Genomic DNA, 15,238 nt, shown 5'->3' with positions numbered 1-15,238 from the left:
TGGCGGGGGGACAAAACGTGGCTGGGGAAAAAAATGATGGGCTCAGACTTAGATGTGCTATTAGGTGCAGGGGACACATGCAGATGGCAGAGGGCAAACGGAATTGGGAGAAACAGGGCTGGAAACTGGGAGAGGGGTCAGATCTGGAACTGTACCTTAGAGATACGGCCATGTTGGAGAGACAGTTGATGTTAGGCTGGAGTCACTGTGTCAATGGCTCAAAAATACCCAAGTGTTCTGTGACACGTTAGGAGAAACTATATGACCTGAAACTATTGGTCGTCGTTCCTTAACGCAGCCATGTGCAAGTTAGAAGGAAATGAAATGCCAATCCAAGGAAATACAGTGTTTGGTACAAATGCTTATTTGGTTTTCATAATGACTGAAGTGCAGGTGATCTTGGCATTTAATGTCCAGCAATGAAGGATGCTGAAAACCGTATAATGTAATTGACCAAACAAGGATTGCCCCAAATGCCCATAGTATCCTGATAAGGAAACACTGATGGCCAAATTTGTGTTATAGTTAATTGAGGTATACTTTTACAATTTTAGCTTAAGCTGAAACTTAAGTGTTTCATGATACTATTTCACCTTTTTGCTTTCTTACAAGTTAAACTCAGTATGTCCAAACCAGAACTAACTCATCAGCTTTCCCTCCAACCATCATAAATGGGACCATGATCCAACCACTTAATCTGGATCGCTGCCTTTACCTTAGATTTGCATCCAGCTGAATCCTTAATATGTTATATGCCACCTTTCTCCTGGAGAGTCTATGTGCTTCCTCAATTCTCACACTCATCATCTCTTCCCTGTAAGCCTGCAGAAGGCACCCAGCTGATTTCCTCACCTCTAGTCTTACTCAAAACCCTCCAAGCTACCGATAGAGAAATCTTGCTATAACAGTGGTTGACAAGCTTTTTCTGTAAAGGGCCAAATAGTAAATATTTTAGGTTCTACGGGCCAAATATAGGACAGCTACGTAACTCTCACACTGTAGTGCAAAGGTAGCCACAGACAACACTCAAATATCGCACTTAGCTGTCTTATAATGGAATTATTTACAGGACCAAGTGGTAGGCCATGTATGGCCCACAGGCTACAGTTTGCTGACTCTCATTCTAAAGCATCCATTTATACATTTTTAAATCTTACTTAAAACTCTTTGGATATACCTTGATTTTCTCTCCATACACAGCCCTTACTTCATCATACACTCTGCCCACTACTCCAACCATATGGAATTATTTGTAATTCCCTGACCGTACTAGGCTGTTTTAAATTTCCCTGCTTTGTATATGCTAATCCCTTGTTTGGAATGCCCTTCCATGTGCCTGTTACACGCCTCTCACCTACAGCACCATTTGCCTACACTGTCTACTTCCTTCTTAATCCCCAACTCAAACATTACCCTTCAACAAATCTTTCTGGGTTTAACGGTCCACAGACACTATTCTGTGCCTGAATGTACCACATAGAAAACTCAATCTGAGCACTGTAACACTCAAACAGACACTGTTTTCCTAAAGTCTTGCCTACTACCCAATACTGGCTCAATGTCTTTGGGAGCAGATAGCATTTATAATTTGTATTTGTTTTTTATACCATCTAGTACAGTGCCCAGCAGTGCCCCATGCCTAATAGAAACTCAATACAATAGTATGAAAACAATTATGAAAAATAGTATTCAAAACACAAGTAGACAAAAAATCAGTAAATCCTTGTTGAATTTATTTTTTGAATAATTTCAGACTCTTCCAAGGTGGAGATCACTGATGATATTTGATTAATGTGTGATACTGGTACCCTCATATCTATGGATTTTTGTAATTCACATATATTATGGTTATTAGCAGTACAAAATTATCTTTATTTAAAAAAAAGTGCTGAAAAGTTTTTAAAAAGAAGGAAACATTTAAAATGAGCCATTCCTGGAATGAAGCTCATCCAGGAAATAGGACTGTCCTGGAAACAGGGCCAAAGGAAGAAGCATCACTGGGGAGAAATGACAGGGAGACTTCCAGTGTTGCATGCAGAATGAAGAGGTTGAAATACAATGGGCTTCCTGTCACTGATTTTTACCATGTTGGAAAGTTGAGGCCCTCTCTGCTCTTAGTGGGGAATGATAGACACAGCAGAGCACCACTGTCTAATCTTCCTACGAACCAGCGACATTCCAGGGACAAGGATGGGGAGAGGGGCTCTAACAACCCAATCAGCCAAAGCCATAAGCATGGCACAGCAGAATGGAGCCAGGTTCCCAGCCAAAGTATCACTGGGAGCACCTGCGCTTACTTCCAGGCAACCCCAGTCCGTTTTTTCTTTCCATCCAAAAGGCTGTCAACACGTACCCACTTGCGACTGAGCAACCATCGTTGACTTTCTGTCGCACAGAGGAGAAAAAGGCAGCCCCAGCTCTGCTTCTCTGTCACCCTGGAAAAATAGGAGGTCACAGTAAATTAAGATCAGTAGGTGGAGTTGCCCAGATTTTATTTAGCAACTTCAACCGCCACAAAGGCCACTGGTCTTTATTATAATTATTACAATTACATTATGTAATAAGTCCTTCTGGGGCCTGATCCTGTGCATAAAAGACACCAAGAGGCTGAAACCCTCTGGGGTCCAATCATTCCATCCAACTGTAAAGGCACATGCTGTTGTACAGAAAGCCTCATCGGGCAGCAATTGGTGCCCGAGGAAAGAAAAGCCAACGAGTTCTGTGGCCTAGAGCTAAAACTGCAGCCAGAATTCCTGTGTGTTCTCAAGTTTTCGTTGATCTGTGTGGCGTTTCTTGAGCCAGTGAACCTCTTCCTCCCACCCCTGCCAAGACACAAATTCAAAGCAGACTGATCGGATTTATTCTGCTAGTGTTGCTACCTAAAGCCACACACCTGAGGTAAGTGCTCTGGGGTCTTAAGCACAGGGGTCCATAATGAACAGTGGACCAAAAAATGAAACAGAGTAAATACTTGCTTGTGTTTACCAAGTTAGACAATAATAATTTTCTGACCAATATATTCTCAATCTCACTAAAAAACCATCACTATAATAAGCGAGTACTATGGAAAGTCTAAATAATGAGGGAGATGATTTTTTAAAACCTGAACCAGGGGCGCCTGGGTGGCTCAGTTGGTTAAGCGTCCAATTTTGGCTCAGGTCATGATCTCACAGCTCGTGGGTTCTGGCCCTGCATCGGGCTCTGTGCTGATAGTTCAGAGCCTGGAGCCTGCTTCGAATTCCCTGTCTCTATCTCTCTCTGCCCCTCCCCTGCTCGCTCTCTCTCTCTCTCTCTCTCTCTCTCTCTCTCTCTCAAAAGCAAATAAACAATAATAAAAAAAATTAAAACCCGTGTGACTTTAGTCACACACCTGGAGGAAAGGAAAAATATGACACCTTTCTTATAGTAGTGAAGGTGTGCTGATTCATTTTACAAGGCTAGAATTTGCTCAGGTTAATGGCTACTGATTTGGGCTTGAATCTGGCCTTTCTCCCTCTAGCTGTGTGATCACAGGAAGTTGACTTTCCTTCTCTACATTTCAGTCTTATGTTCTATAAAGTATGGATAATAATACTTATCTCATCAGGTTATGATGAGGATTAAATAATGAGAAAATATATGTAAATAAATAAAAAACTATTATCATTTTGTAATAGATATCTCTAATATTTAAGTCAAGATTTGAGGAACATTTAGTGAATTTATTATCTCAAATACACTCTGATTATAATAAATACTACCAATAAATTAATAGTAAGTGAAAAGTAACAACGTCATTCAAAAACTAGGCCAAGTTCAAAAACTAAATACGTTTTCTTTCTAAGGCATGTTATCGAAGAGAAAGGATGCTGGTTCACACACACAAAAGGAAAGGAAGGAAAAGGAATGGGCGTCTGAGGAAGCTGAATGGTGGGGTCACAATAGGTGCTGGGGACATCCAAGGGTCTCAGGAACAGTCCTGAAGTGGCTCAGTTCCTTCTGCACTCTTTCCTGGATAGACACCCCATGGGACACAATGGTTCTTCTGTTTCTGAGTATTCCTTGGCATGATAAAAATAATTTACCCCTGAGCTATTTCTTCTTGGGCAGTATAAAAAGAAGGAAGAGGATTTATGACATAAACTGTTGTGGTGTAGATGGTTCTGTGGGATATCTCAGCTTAAACAAGTAAAACCCACTCTTATTCCCTATGAAGCAGGGACACAAGTTAGTTTTCTGGTACATTTTAATGGGGGTGGTTTAGAAGAAGAGGTGGGAAACACTAACCACTTGACTATTAAGACGTAAGCATTAGTTTGGATTTTATTACTGAAAAAGTACAAGCTATAAAACAACTTCTTATCCCATGGACTTGTCTGTACCCACATCTATACACCACATACATCTTTTGGATTTAATTGAGCTGAGCAGGCTCAACTATTAAAACCCTATTTTAAAATAGTAGTCATTGAATTCCCTTTGGATGACAGGTACATTTATGAATTGGAAAAAAAGTAATTTGCAGAAAGTAATGTGGAAAGGTGTACTTCTGGTGAATTCAACTTGATTGAAACAATATTATATGGTTCTATAACTACTGGCCCATGTGGAATTATTCAAACACTTTCCTTTTTACTGAAGACATCAATATTTTTTAAGAAGGGCAAAAGCCTCAGTACAAAGGATAGTTTTGTAACTAACGGAAAAGAAAAACAGACCATTGCATAAAGGAAGATTGCATACGAAGCTGCACAAACAAGAGTTTTTCTCGATGGAAACACAGTAAGGGGCATAGAGGTCAGGAGTGTAAAAAGCAGGCCACACAAATACCCCTGATCAAAGAGTTAATGAAGGTTTAAAAGAAAAGTGATAGACATGGAAGAGAAACAAAAGAGAGACAACATATGAATAACTGCTTTCCCTAAAAAAGAGAAATAAATAAATGGAAAAGGAAAGCATTCAAAGATTTAATCAATGTAACCTGAATCTATAGAGGAAAAGAATAGACCAGGTCCCAAGAAAAGCTATTACAGAACAATCATTATTGAAATATATCCCAGTTCTGTCAGTGGGCTTCAAAGGTAAAGAAATGATCCTTTAGGGCACATAAGCAAAAAGATACATCACCTAGACATGAAAATAATTACAGCAGGGCCTCCAACCCCTCCATAGCAATATGCTCACGTATTTGAGTGAAATCTAAAAAAGTCTTCAGGGAAAGAAAGCTTGATTCCACCCCTGGCCCACCACCCACCAAAAAAAAAAAAAAAAAAAAAAAGCAAGCAAACTATGGCCCAAATATAATAGCAGTAGAAAAACTGGCAAGTATACAAAAATGTGTTGCATTCGTTCTTCTAAAAGAAACCACTTGAAGAACAACTTTGGCCAACCGATGGAAGATCAACCAGAGCTAAAGTACCAGCAGTGAGTAGAACCAAGACAAAAACAAACTAGAAAATTATGCTTTTGCCAGATATGTTTTCCACCTTTCCAAGTGGTATTGTTTAAGGTTTATCTTTTGTAAACAGCATGTCGTACATGCCAGAGAATGCTCATTTAAAAACTCAGGACAATTTAGAAATATGATAGCCAACAAATAGCAATAAGGAGTTAATTATGTTATGAAAAAAAATGGGGAATGGTATTGGAAGGTAATGAATAAACACTGGCTTTCTTATCTGTTGTAGATGGGGGTAAGAATATATCATTTAAACTTGATACATAAAAAAAATAACTAAATTTAAATAATAAAAGACAGACTACAATGATTAAACCAGTTAATAAAGCCAGCTAAAAACAGGTGCTGGGGAAGAGGTGAGAGGAAAAGAAGTTTACTAATTTTTATAACAAGGAAGCAATAGATACTATCGAAATAAATAGAGAATGTAAAATTTTTTATTATCAAGTTAACCACTGGAAAAACTGAAAATATAAAACTTCCAAGTCATCAGAAGAAGTAAATACATAACAAAGCAGACAGCATAGCTAATACAGTGAACTATTTAAGAAGAAACCATAAAAACAGAAAGCATAATGTAAAATGTCATGGCACCTAAGATCAAGTATTTCTGTCATTTCAATGGATGTTAATATAGCTGATTTCAAATAATAAAAGAAAAGAATATTAGATCGCCTCATAAAAAAACCTCAACTATGTACAGTGTTTATTTATTTTTAATGTTTATTTTTCAGAGAGACAGAGAGAGATGGAGTGTGAGCAGGAGAGAAGCAGAGGGAGAGAGACACAAAATTCGAAGCAGGCTCCAGGCTCTAAGCTGTCGAACCCACAAACTGCGAGATCATGACCTGAGCCGAAGTCGGACACTTAACCAACTGAGCCAACCCAGAAGCCCCTATATACAGTGTTTAAAAGGCACACCCAAACCAAAGTGTTTCTGAAAGGTGGAACATAAAAATCTATGCAAAGACAGGGGTCATATTCTTAAAATGAGTCAAATTTGAATTCTAGGTAAAAGCATTAGATGAGATACAGAGGCAGGCTTTATAATGACAAGGGGTACAGTAAATTATGATGGTCTAATAGTTATTAATATCCAAGAACCAAGTAACATAGAATCAACCTTCATACTACATAGAAAAAAAAAATAGAAACACTTGTCATCCTACAAAAGATCAAAAAAATTTTAATGATATATAAAATACCTAAATGACATAATTGATAAGGTAGGTGTGTACAGTATTCTTTGAATTTTATATCCTGCAAGAAGAAAATAAATATATTTTTCAAGAGCAGTGAATAGTCACAACACTGATTATACAGTAGGTGACAAATGATTCACAATAAAATCCAAACAATGAAAAATTTCTGTGATTTAATTTCAATAACCCACAAATAATTACAAAACTAGAAAGCAAAAGACCCTACCACTGGAAATTATATAAACAAACACTTCTATCAGAAGCAACTCTTGGGTAAAAGAAAAATCTACACAAAATTCCAGAATATTTAGAAAGGAGTGATTGTAAACATACTGCATGTATGAATCCGTAAGATTCATAAGAAAAAGACAAACTCCTAGTCTTAGTAATGTTAAACAGGCAGAATGTAAATAAGTGAATTAAGCATCCATCTCAGGAAGTTAACAAAAGAACAAAGTAAACTCAAGCAGAAGAAACGAATTAGTACAAATGAAAACCTCAATTAAGGTATTATAAAATAAAAAAGAAACAATAAAATAATCAAATGATTAGCTAATTTCATAGAGAAGGGCACAAACACTAATATATGAAATGAAAATTAAAAATGAGGAAATAGGGGCACTTAGTGGCTCAGTCAGTTATGGATCCCATTCTTGATTTTGGCTCAGGTCACTGTCTCACAGTTTGCAAGTTCGAGTTCGAGCCCTACATAGGGCTCTGCACTGACAATGCAGAGGATGCTTGGGATTCTCTGTCTCCCTCTCTCTCTGCTCCTCCCCCACTCACACATGTGCACTCTCTCTCTCTCTCTCCCCCTCTCTCTCCCTCTCTCTCTCTCTCTCTCAGTAAAATAAACTTTAAAAATTAAAAATTAAAAAAATTAAAATGGGGAAATATGGTGGCTCAGTCAGCTAAGCATCCAACTCTTGACTTTGGCTCAGGTCATGATCTCATACTTCATAGGATTGAGCCCCACATTGATGGAGCCTCGCTATCAGTGCAGAGCCTGCTTGAGATTCTCTCTCTCCATCTCTGCCCCCTCCCACTCACACTTTTTCCCTCTCTCTCTCAAAATAAATAAATAAGCATTTAAAATAATAATAATAATAACAGGGAAATAACCACAGACACAGAAGATATTAAAAGAATTGTAGAGAACATTTGCAAAATATAAAAATAAACAACAATATAAATGAAATGAACCTCAAGACTTTTATAGCATGTATTTACCAAAAAGGCAAACTTATACTTCTTTAAAGTCAATATTTCATTGAGAAGCACCCTGAAGCAGTAGCTTAGATTTTGTAAAATATGGTTATAATACTTAAGATATAACTTACTCTTTTAGCAAAGCATGGAAGGTCTGGTCTTTCAGTACTGAGGCTATGCCCTTATTTTGAATTATAACCCAACTTCCAAATGTAATGCTTTCAAAGACTCTACAGTCCCATTGAGATTTCCCATTTGAACTGTCTGATTTAAAATCTATAGTTAAGAACTGAGGCAACATTTCTCCTACATGGGTTACTTACAATGGCTTATGGCATCTGGGTTAAAATATTAAGTCAATAAAAATAATTTACTGAATCATAATTACTAAAAAGTAGTTCCAGTCCAGTGAGCTAACATTCCGTTCCCAGTGGGCAAGAAATTCAATAAGGTTATTTTCACATTGCCTCTAGCACGTTTTCATTCAATTCAAACATATGTGTATGCAAACAAGGTTTCTTTTATGGGGAAAATTTGCACGTTTAAGTAATTTCTCATATCCACTCACAATTAAAAGAAGGAATCATTTCATTACCTCAAACTTACATGAGTTACTATCACCGACCTTTGGCTACAAATTAAATACTCCTAGCCATTAGGGGTGTTATTACACAAGCAATATTAAAGAAAGCATATGATAATGGAGAGGGGGTATTTACAGAAAATCCTCTCACTAATATTAGGAAAAGAGCTTCTGGAAAAATGGTTCAAAATTAGCCCTTGATTAAGGATGAATTTGCAGAGTCATTCTTATATACATAAGGCCACACCTATACAGCTCTAGTTCCTCACATACCACTAGGTTCTCCGTGAGAACTAGTCTGAGAGACCAACCAATGCCTTTGCAAAGGGAAACAGCCAAATGCAGAACAGGGTACCTGCTGGTGTATTCACATAACAGCTGAGGGGTGCATGTGTATATGCATACCCTGATGTGAACTCCTAGACAGTATGAAGGAAGTGTAGAACATGTAATGCCAGAAGGACCCTAAGAAAACATCTGGTACAACCTTCCCCTAAATCCACTCCCCACTACCACGTCCTAAAACACAAATCTCAGATAAGTCCATTAGGAACTAGAAGAGTGATTTGATTAGTCCCACGAACCAGGTGGAATAGAAAAAAACAACGAAGAGTCATCTGGACTTCGTTGAATATGCTGTTAACTCTAGTCCCACCTCATCACTGGATACTGTGTACAGTTTCAGAAGAAAACACACACACATATAGATGCCTTCTACAATTCTCCCATTCAAACCAGAATCCCAGAAGAAGAGTAATCATAGGAGTAATTTGCTTCCAAAAATTAAGTAACCAGTGAAAGACCCTATCTTTTGTCGGTTCATGGGACAAAGTTGAGACTGGCCTTCATAAATGTTCTGTGCAGTGTCAGAAGTCTCTGAGTCCATGACATGAACCACCCTTCATGAAGTAACAAGAACTGAATTAACTGTACTGATGTGAATTGGCTGTAATTCAGGCCCCACAGTCTGCATATGTCATCTTGCCTTCAACCTCAGGACCTCGTATCTCAAAGCAGATGTTTTAATGGCAGCTCTTCTAGAGAAGACATCAGTTTTTGGTACTATGCACTTATTCCCCTATTTCTCTACTTCTGTGTACCTTTTTTAAATTTAATATTATTTAAAAAAAATTTTTTTAACATTTATTCATTCATGAGAGAGAGAGAGAATGAGCACAAGCAGGGTAGGGGCAGAGAAAGAAGGATACACAGAAGTGAAGCAGGCTCCAGGCTCTGAGCTGTCAGCACAGAGCCCGATGCAGGGCTCGAACTCACAAGCTGTGAGATCATGACCTGAGCTGAAGTCGGACGTTTAACTGACTGAGCCACCCAGGCACCCCTTTTTAAATTTAATTTTAAAGTACTGCCTACTCACTAAAGACTCTGGCTACCCTTGTAGAAAACACAACCCTGTGTCTTAGGATGTAGTAAGTTTAAATATAATTGAAGCAGTAGCATCTAGTGATTTCCTGACCACAAATTGCCACACCTCACTTTGGAATTTGACAACATGGCTTATCTGCTCAAAAGAAACAACCCAACCAATTATAACAGCTAAATTATTATGAGTTAAAGATTAACATGTTAATCCTACAGGACAATGCAAAAGTAACTACCATTTGGTCAACCCATTAAAATAAAGAGTAAAAAGGAAAGTAACCAGTTGACATTTTGACAAAAGACTGCCAAAAACAAGTGCTTGTTTTTTTTTTTTCCAAACAGAAATGTATAGGACAGAAACACCATAATGTTCTGAGAATCAAAATTTAGGTAAGAGTCAGACATCACATGACCAAGAAACAAAAAAAACAAAACAAAACAAAACAAAAAAACAAACAAACAAAAAGCTATGAAACCTTACTCCGCAAAGAAAATTACTGCAGTTCCCATAGTCTTATTATAGCATTGCTGAAATAGAAAATTCAGAAATATCTACTGATGACAGCTCTGAGGAGTAGCACAACAAGGTACCTGTCTGAAGAACTCCTCCAGGAGTGACATTGTCCAGCGATGATGGAGCTCCCATGCTTTTGCTGGATGGCTAATGTCTGCTGTGTGCAACATCAGGGATAATGCTTTCGGCTTTTCAATTCTGTCAACCCAAAGGACCCAAACACGTGAGGATCAAACTTTCAGAGTTTTTAAAAATCATTGCTTTGTGGGGCACCTGGGTGGCTCAGTCGGTTGGGTGGCCGACTTCGGCTCAGGTCACGATCTCGCGGTCCGTGAGTTCGAGCCCCACGTCAGGCTGTGTGCTGACAGCTCGGAGCCTGGAGCCTGTTTCGGATTCTGTGTCTCCCTCTCTCTCTGCCCCTCCCCCGTTCATGCTCTGTCTCTCTCTGTCTCAAAAATAAATAAAAAACGTTAAAAAAAAATTAAAAAAAAATCATTGCTTTGTTTTATCTCTTCTATTCTCCCATCTCAAACCCCACTTCAGCTGAACTGGGGGAAAGCATCATTTCATCCTACAACTGAGCTTGTTATCAGCTGAGTCTCCATGTTTATTGAGCTGCACACCTCACATATAGACTCAAAAGTATCTCTGGAATGACCGCATCGTTCAAAAAGACAAGAACCCAAGAGTCACTCACTGCCTTTTGTGGCCTCTCCGCCGAGTGAATCTTTGATGATTTAGTTTCCCACGAAGAATTATTTTAAATTCTAACTGGAGCAAATTGTTACTGGTCCTATTATTTACTTCAAACCTGATGAAAATCTATCTGTGATATGTACAATTCTCATGCTCTTTCCTCCAAACATCCCCACTTTATGAGACTATTCAGTAACGTTCTCTGAAGAAGGTGCTCTTCCAAGATGCTACAACATGGACAAGCACCTCTTCGGACACCCATAAAAACACATGAGGTCACAGGGGCACTCACGCTTCTGGCTGCTGCAGAGCAGTCTTCATTGCTTTGATTTGTTGGAAGTGACAGGACATATCCGTGGCCATCACCATCTCAATTACCAAGGTCCGAAACTCCCTTTCAGGGACACCCCGTGGAGAGAGAAGCATAGAAGTAAAAAAATGGAAAGCAAAAATTTGTTTATACTTTCTGCCACTTCTAGGCAAAACCAGTTAATTAGTTGTGACATTTCTAATCCACCTGAGCCTTTTAGGTGGGCTTTTTTTCTTTTTTTAATGGGGAATAAGTGAAGGGTAAGGATTAAGGAAATCATTTATTAGGGATATGACACATGGAATATACATATCATTCAGCATGGCTTATTTCACTGAACCTTTGCATAATGGCTAGCACAAAAATATTCGATAAACAGCTGACTGTTTAATTAAAATATAAGTACTATTTGCATCACCGTAGATTCAGAACTCTGTAAGGATTCAAATAGTTTTGCCTCTGGTGGCACCTGGGTGGCTCAGTTGGTTAAACATAGGACTTTTGATTTCGGCTCAGGTCATGATCTCACAGTTCGTGGGTTTGAGCTTTGTGTCCAGCTCTGTGCTGACAGTGCAGAGCCTGCTTGGGATTCTCTCTCTCTCTCTCTCTCTCTCTGCTCCTCCCCATTTGCTCTCTCTATCAAAATAAATAAACTTTAAATAAAATAAATGGTTTTGCCTCTAATCTTTGAAACACCTGACCTACATTTACATGACTTGCAGGGTTGCCATATACATCACAAAGTGTGCTAAGCATTTTAAATGGGTTATATCCTTTGTCATAACATTAACCAAAGCAAGAGATAAATTTTATTATCTATTTTCTAGAAAATAAATTTTACAACAGTATGAAGGGGTTAAGTAACTTCCTAAATGTCACATAGCTAGTAGCCATGTCCATATTCAAACTCAGGTGTGCCTAAATTCATTCAAAGACACATAATGTCATTTAGGCACTAGAATTAGTTATCCATGATTTTTTTTTTGAGCGTCAAAATAATTTTCTTAGGAAGTTTTGAAAGTTTTAAAAAAAGTTCAAATCAAATAGAAGGTGAAAAACATATTTTAAATAAAAAACTCAGATTTTAAGAAGCTAAGATTTATTCCTAGATATCTTAATTAGTTTTGGTGCAATTGTAAATGGGATCAATTCCTTGATTTTTTGTTCTGCTGCTTCATTACTGATATACAGAAATGCAACTGATTTCTATATATTGATTTTATATCCTGTGACTTTACTGAATTTGCTGAATTGCACTGCTAGGTATTTACCCAAAGGGTACAAAAATATAGATTTGTAGGGGTACAGGTACCCCAATGTTTATAGCCTCATTATCAATAATAGCCAAACTATGGAAAGAGTCCAAATGTCCACTGATTGATGAATGGATAAAGATGTGGTGTGTGGGTGTGTGTGTGTGTGTGTGGGTGTGTGTGTGAGTGTGTGTGTGCTGATATCAATGTAGATAGATAGATATAGATATATTACTCAGCCATCAAAAGGAATGAAGTCTTGCCATTTGCAGTGACGTGGATAGAGCTAGAGTGTATTATGCTAAGTGAAATAAATCAGAAAAAGACAAATACCACATGATTTCACTCATATGTGGAATTTAAGAAACATATAGGAAGGGGGAAAAAGAGAGAGAAACAAACCATAAGAAACTCTTTACAACAGAGAACAAACTGAGGGTTGATGGAGGGAGGTGGGTGGGGGATGGGCTAAATGGGTGATGGGTATTAAGGAGGGTACTTGTGTTGAGCACTGGGTGTTATATGCAAGTGATGAATCACTGAATTCTACTCCCGGGGTGGGGAGGGGGGGCAGGGGCAGAAGATAAAGGCAACACAAGTTTCCTAAGGTAACAAACAGCAAGTATTTCCAAAGTGCCTATAATATATTTGAATATTTGTGTTAAGCAAAAGACAGTTGGGGGGGGGGGAACAGAGAGAAAGAGAAGAGAGAGAGCAAAGGGAGGGAGGTGAGTGGTGGGGGGAAGCAGAAGAAAGGGTGCCATAAACATTTCAAATGGTATTATTTCTCCAAAAGCAGCATATTTCATCTCTCCTCACGGTTCCTTTCTTGGCCTCCAAATCTCTCTCCTGCCTCATCCTTACCTCCAGTCGTCCTTTGAGAGATTGATCAAAATATTCATTTCCTCATCCTCTTGCAGAAGGCGGTAAGCTGCACTTAAATGGTGATTTTCTAATACGGACCTATCGTTGTACAGAATAGCAGGGTCAGACCTGAACAGAAAGCCAAGAAAATAATTTAGGATGTTAAACGGTTGAGATTTTTCAGGTAACTCTCTCAAGCTAGAATGCATCGTCTTTTTTCCAAATGTAATAATTATCTTTGCCCCATGCCATTTATATCAACCAAAAAGCTAAAACCAAACACTACAAATTATCAATAGATATATGTAGGGTATTTTAATGTCAATATGTGAATGTGAAATATGTGATATCCAACCTGAGAATTCTCTGAAAACTATTCTATAACCAGATCTCAATTATCTCTACTAGTAGCAAAGGTGATTTCATAAAACATGGGTCAACTCAAACTTCCTTTGTCTTCTGGAATAACGTTAATTTTTAAAAATTTTACTCAATGAAAGAATTTGTTTATTATCATTATAATTCTCTTAACACATACCACTTGATAGGTACAGTGTGCCAAGTTCCTCTGGTAGTGCCTTGATCTTAAAATTTGCCGTGTCAAAGTCATACGTGTAAAATTGAGAGTAAAGATGATAAGAATTATATGACAGTTTTTAGTCACTTTCTTACAGACCATTGCACCAAACACAGAGCTGTGTGTTTACTATTTCAATATCTTCAGTTTAATGAAATCTTAGATTATTACAGGTTATTTGTTGCTCATCAAGGGAGCCAAGTCTCAGTGATCTAAAGTGACTTCACAGAACCCCATAGTACCTAAGTGTCAGGGTTGGGATAAAGGCAAGGTCTTCTGAAAATTCAGCCACTGCTCCCCACAATAACTGCTGACTGTCATTGGCCACACTTTGGGATATATCTAGCATACCTTTAAAGTGTTAGGCTTAACATACCATCAAAGGACAAAGAACCAGGTCACAGATTTAGTTTTCTGTGCAGGGATCACACAGGCTGAGATGCTTTGAACAAAGTTCTATTAAAGAAGCCAATGTTTAAATTCTATTCTAAACGAAGCATACCTGAACCCACTGGAATATCCCCACTCCTATGGAGATAACACAAAACATACAAATGTCGTGGTGAAAGGTCTGGTCTTATATCTTTTAAGTCAGGCTCTAACTGACATATATTTTGTGACATTAAGCTCATGTCCAGCTGCTGTAATTAAGCCATTTCCTCTGAGTTGGGATTGGTTTTGACATTGGTCTCCAGCAAAGACCCATGTACAGTCCACCCACCTCTCTTCCTTCAGCAAGTGCTATTCACCACAGCCTCTGTCCTCAGAGCAAAGGCTCCACTCATAGACATCCACTAAGCAGAGCTGCTCTGAGGAATTCCCTATATTTAAAGACCTTGCAAGTGAACCACAAAAGGCTGCTTCCCAGTAGCTGAGGCTCCTCTATGTGAAGAAGCAGGAGGTAGACAATGAAGCTAATGGCTTAAGTCCCTTTGTCTGCTGCTATCTATTGTAATTCCCCTTCTGAACAGAGATCAGACAGTACTGTCTTCTGTTGTGTACCCCATAATTAAGTGTTGGGTTCATTAAATACATGTCAGTTGATTTAATGAACACAATCCTATCTAGAGTGTGCACCTGCTTTTTCAAGTGAAACAGCAAGTATTTAGTTGGTTTAAATTCTCATCTCTCCCTGCTACGTTCTTCCTCTTAGCCATGCCATCTTTCCCCAAATTCTAGCTTCTTTTGATTACTATGCCAAGGCCCTATTAAC

At 38.3% G+C, this 15,238-nt stretch overlaps 1 protein-coding gene across 7 annotated transcripts in view; it reads right to left on the bottom strand.

The window, feature by feature from the left end:
- PDE1C (phosphodiesterase 1C) overlaps positions 1–15,238 on the bottom strand; it is a 513,888-nt gene that overhangs the window by 72,161 nt on the left and 426,489 nt on the right. For all 7 annotated transcript variants that reach the window (XM_086693111.1, XM_025929475.2, XM_086693124.1 and 4 more), the window contains exons 10-13: positions 13,449–13,577; positions 11,314–11,415; positions 10,403–10,523; positions 2,354–2,435 (exon numbers count right to left, since the gene is read on the bottom strand). In XM_086693111.1, the coding sequence (XP_086549237.1) occupies positions 2,354–2,435; positions 10,403–10,523; positions 11,314–11,415; positions 13,449–13,577 (434 nt within the window). The remainder of the gene's footprint in view (positions 1–2,353; positions 2,436–10,402; positions 10,524–11,313; positions 11,416–13,448; positions 13,578–15,238) is intronic.

Source organism: Puma concolor, chromosome A2 (assembly GCF_028749965.1).
Source record: "Puma concolor isolate L17-30 chromosome A2, mPumCon1.1.hap2, whole genome shotgun sequence".
In the NCBI taxonomy this organism is placed as follows: Eukaryota; Metazoa; Chordata; class Mammalia; order Carnivora; family Felidae; genus Puma; species Puma concolor.
This window is presented reverse-complemented; position numbering and strand designations above follow the sequence as displayed.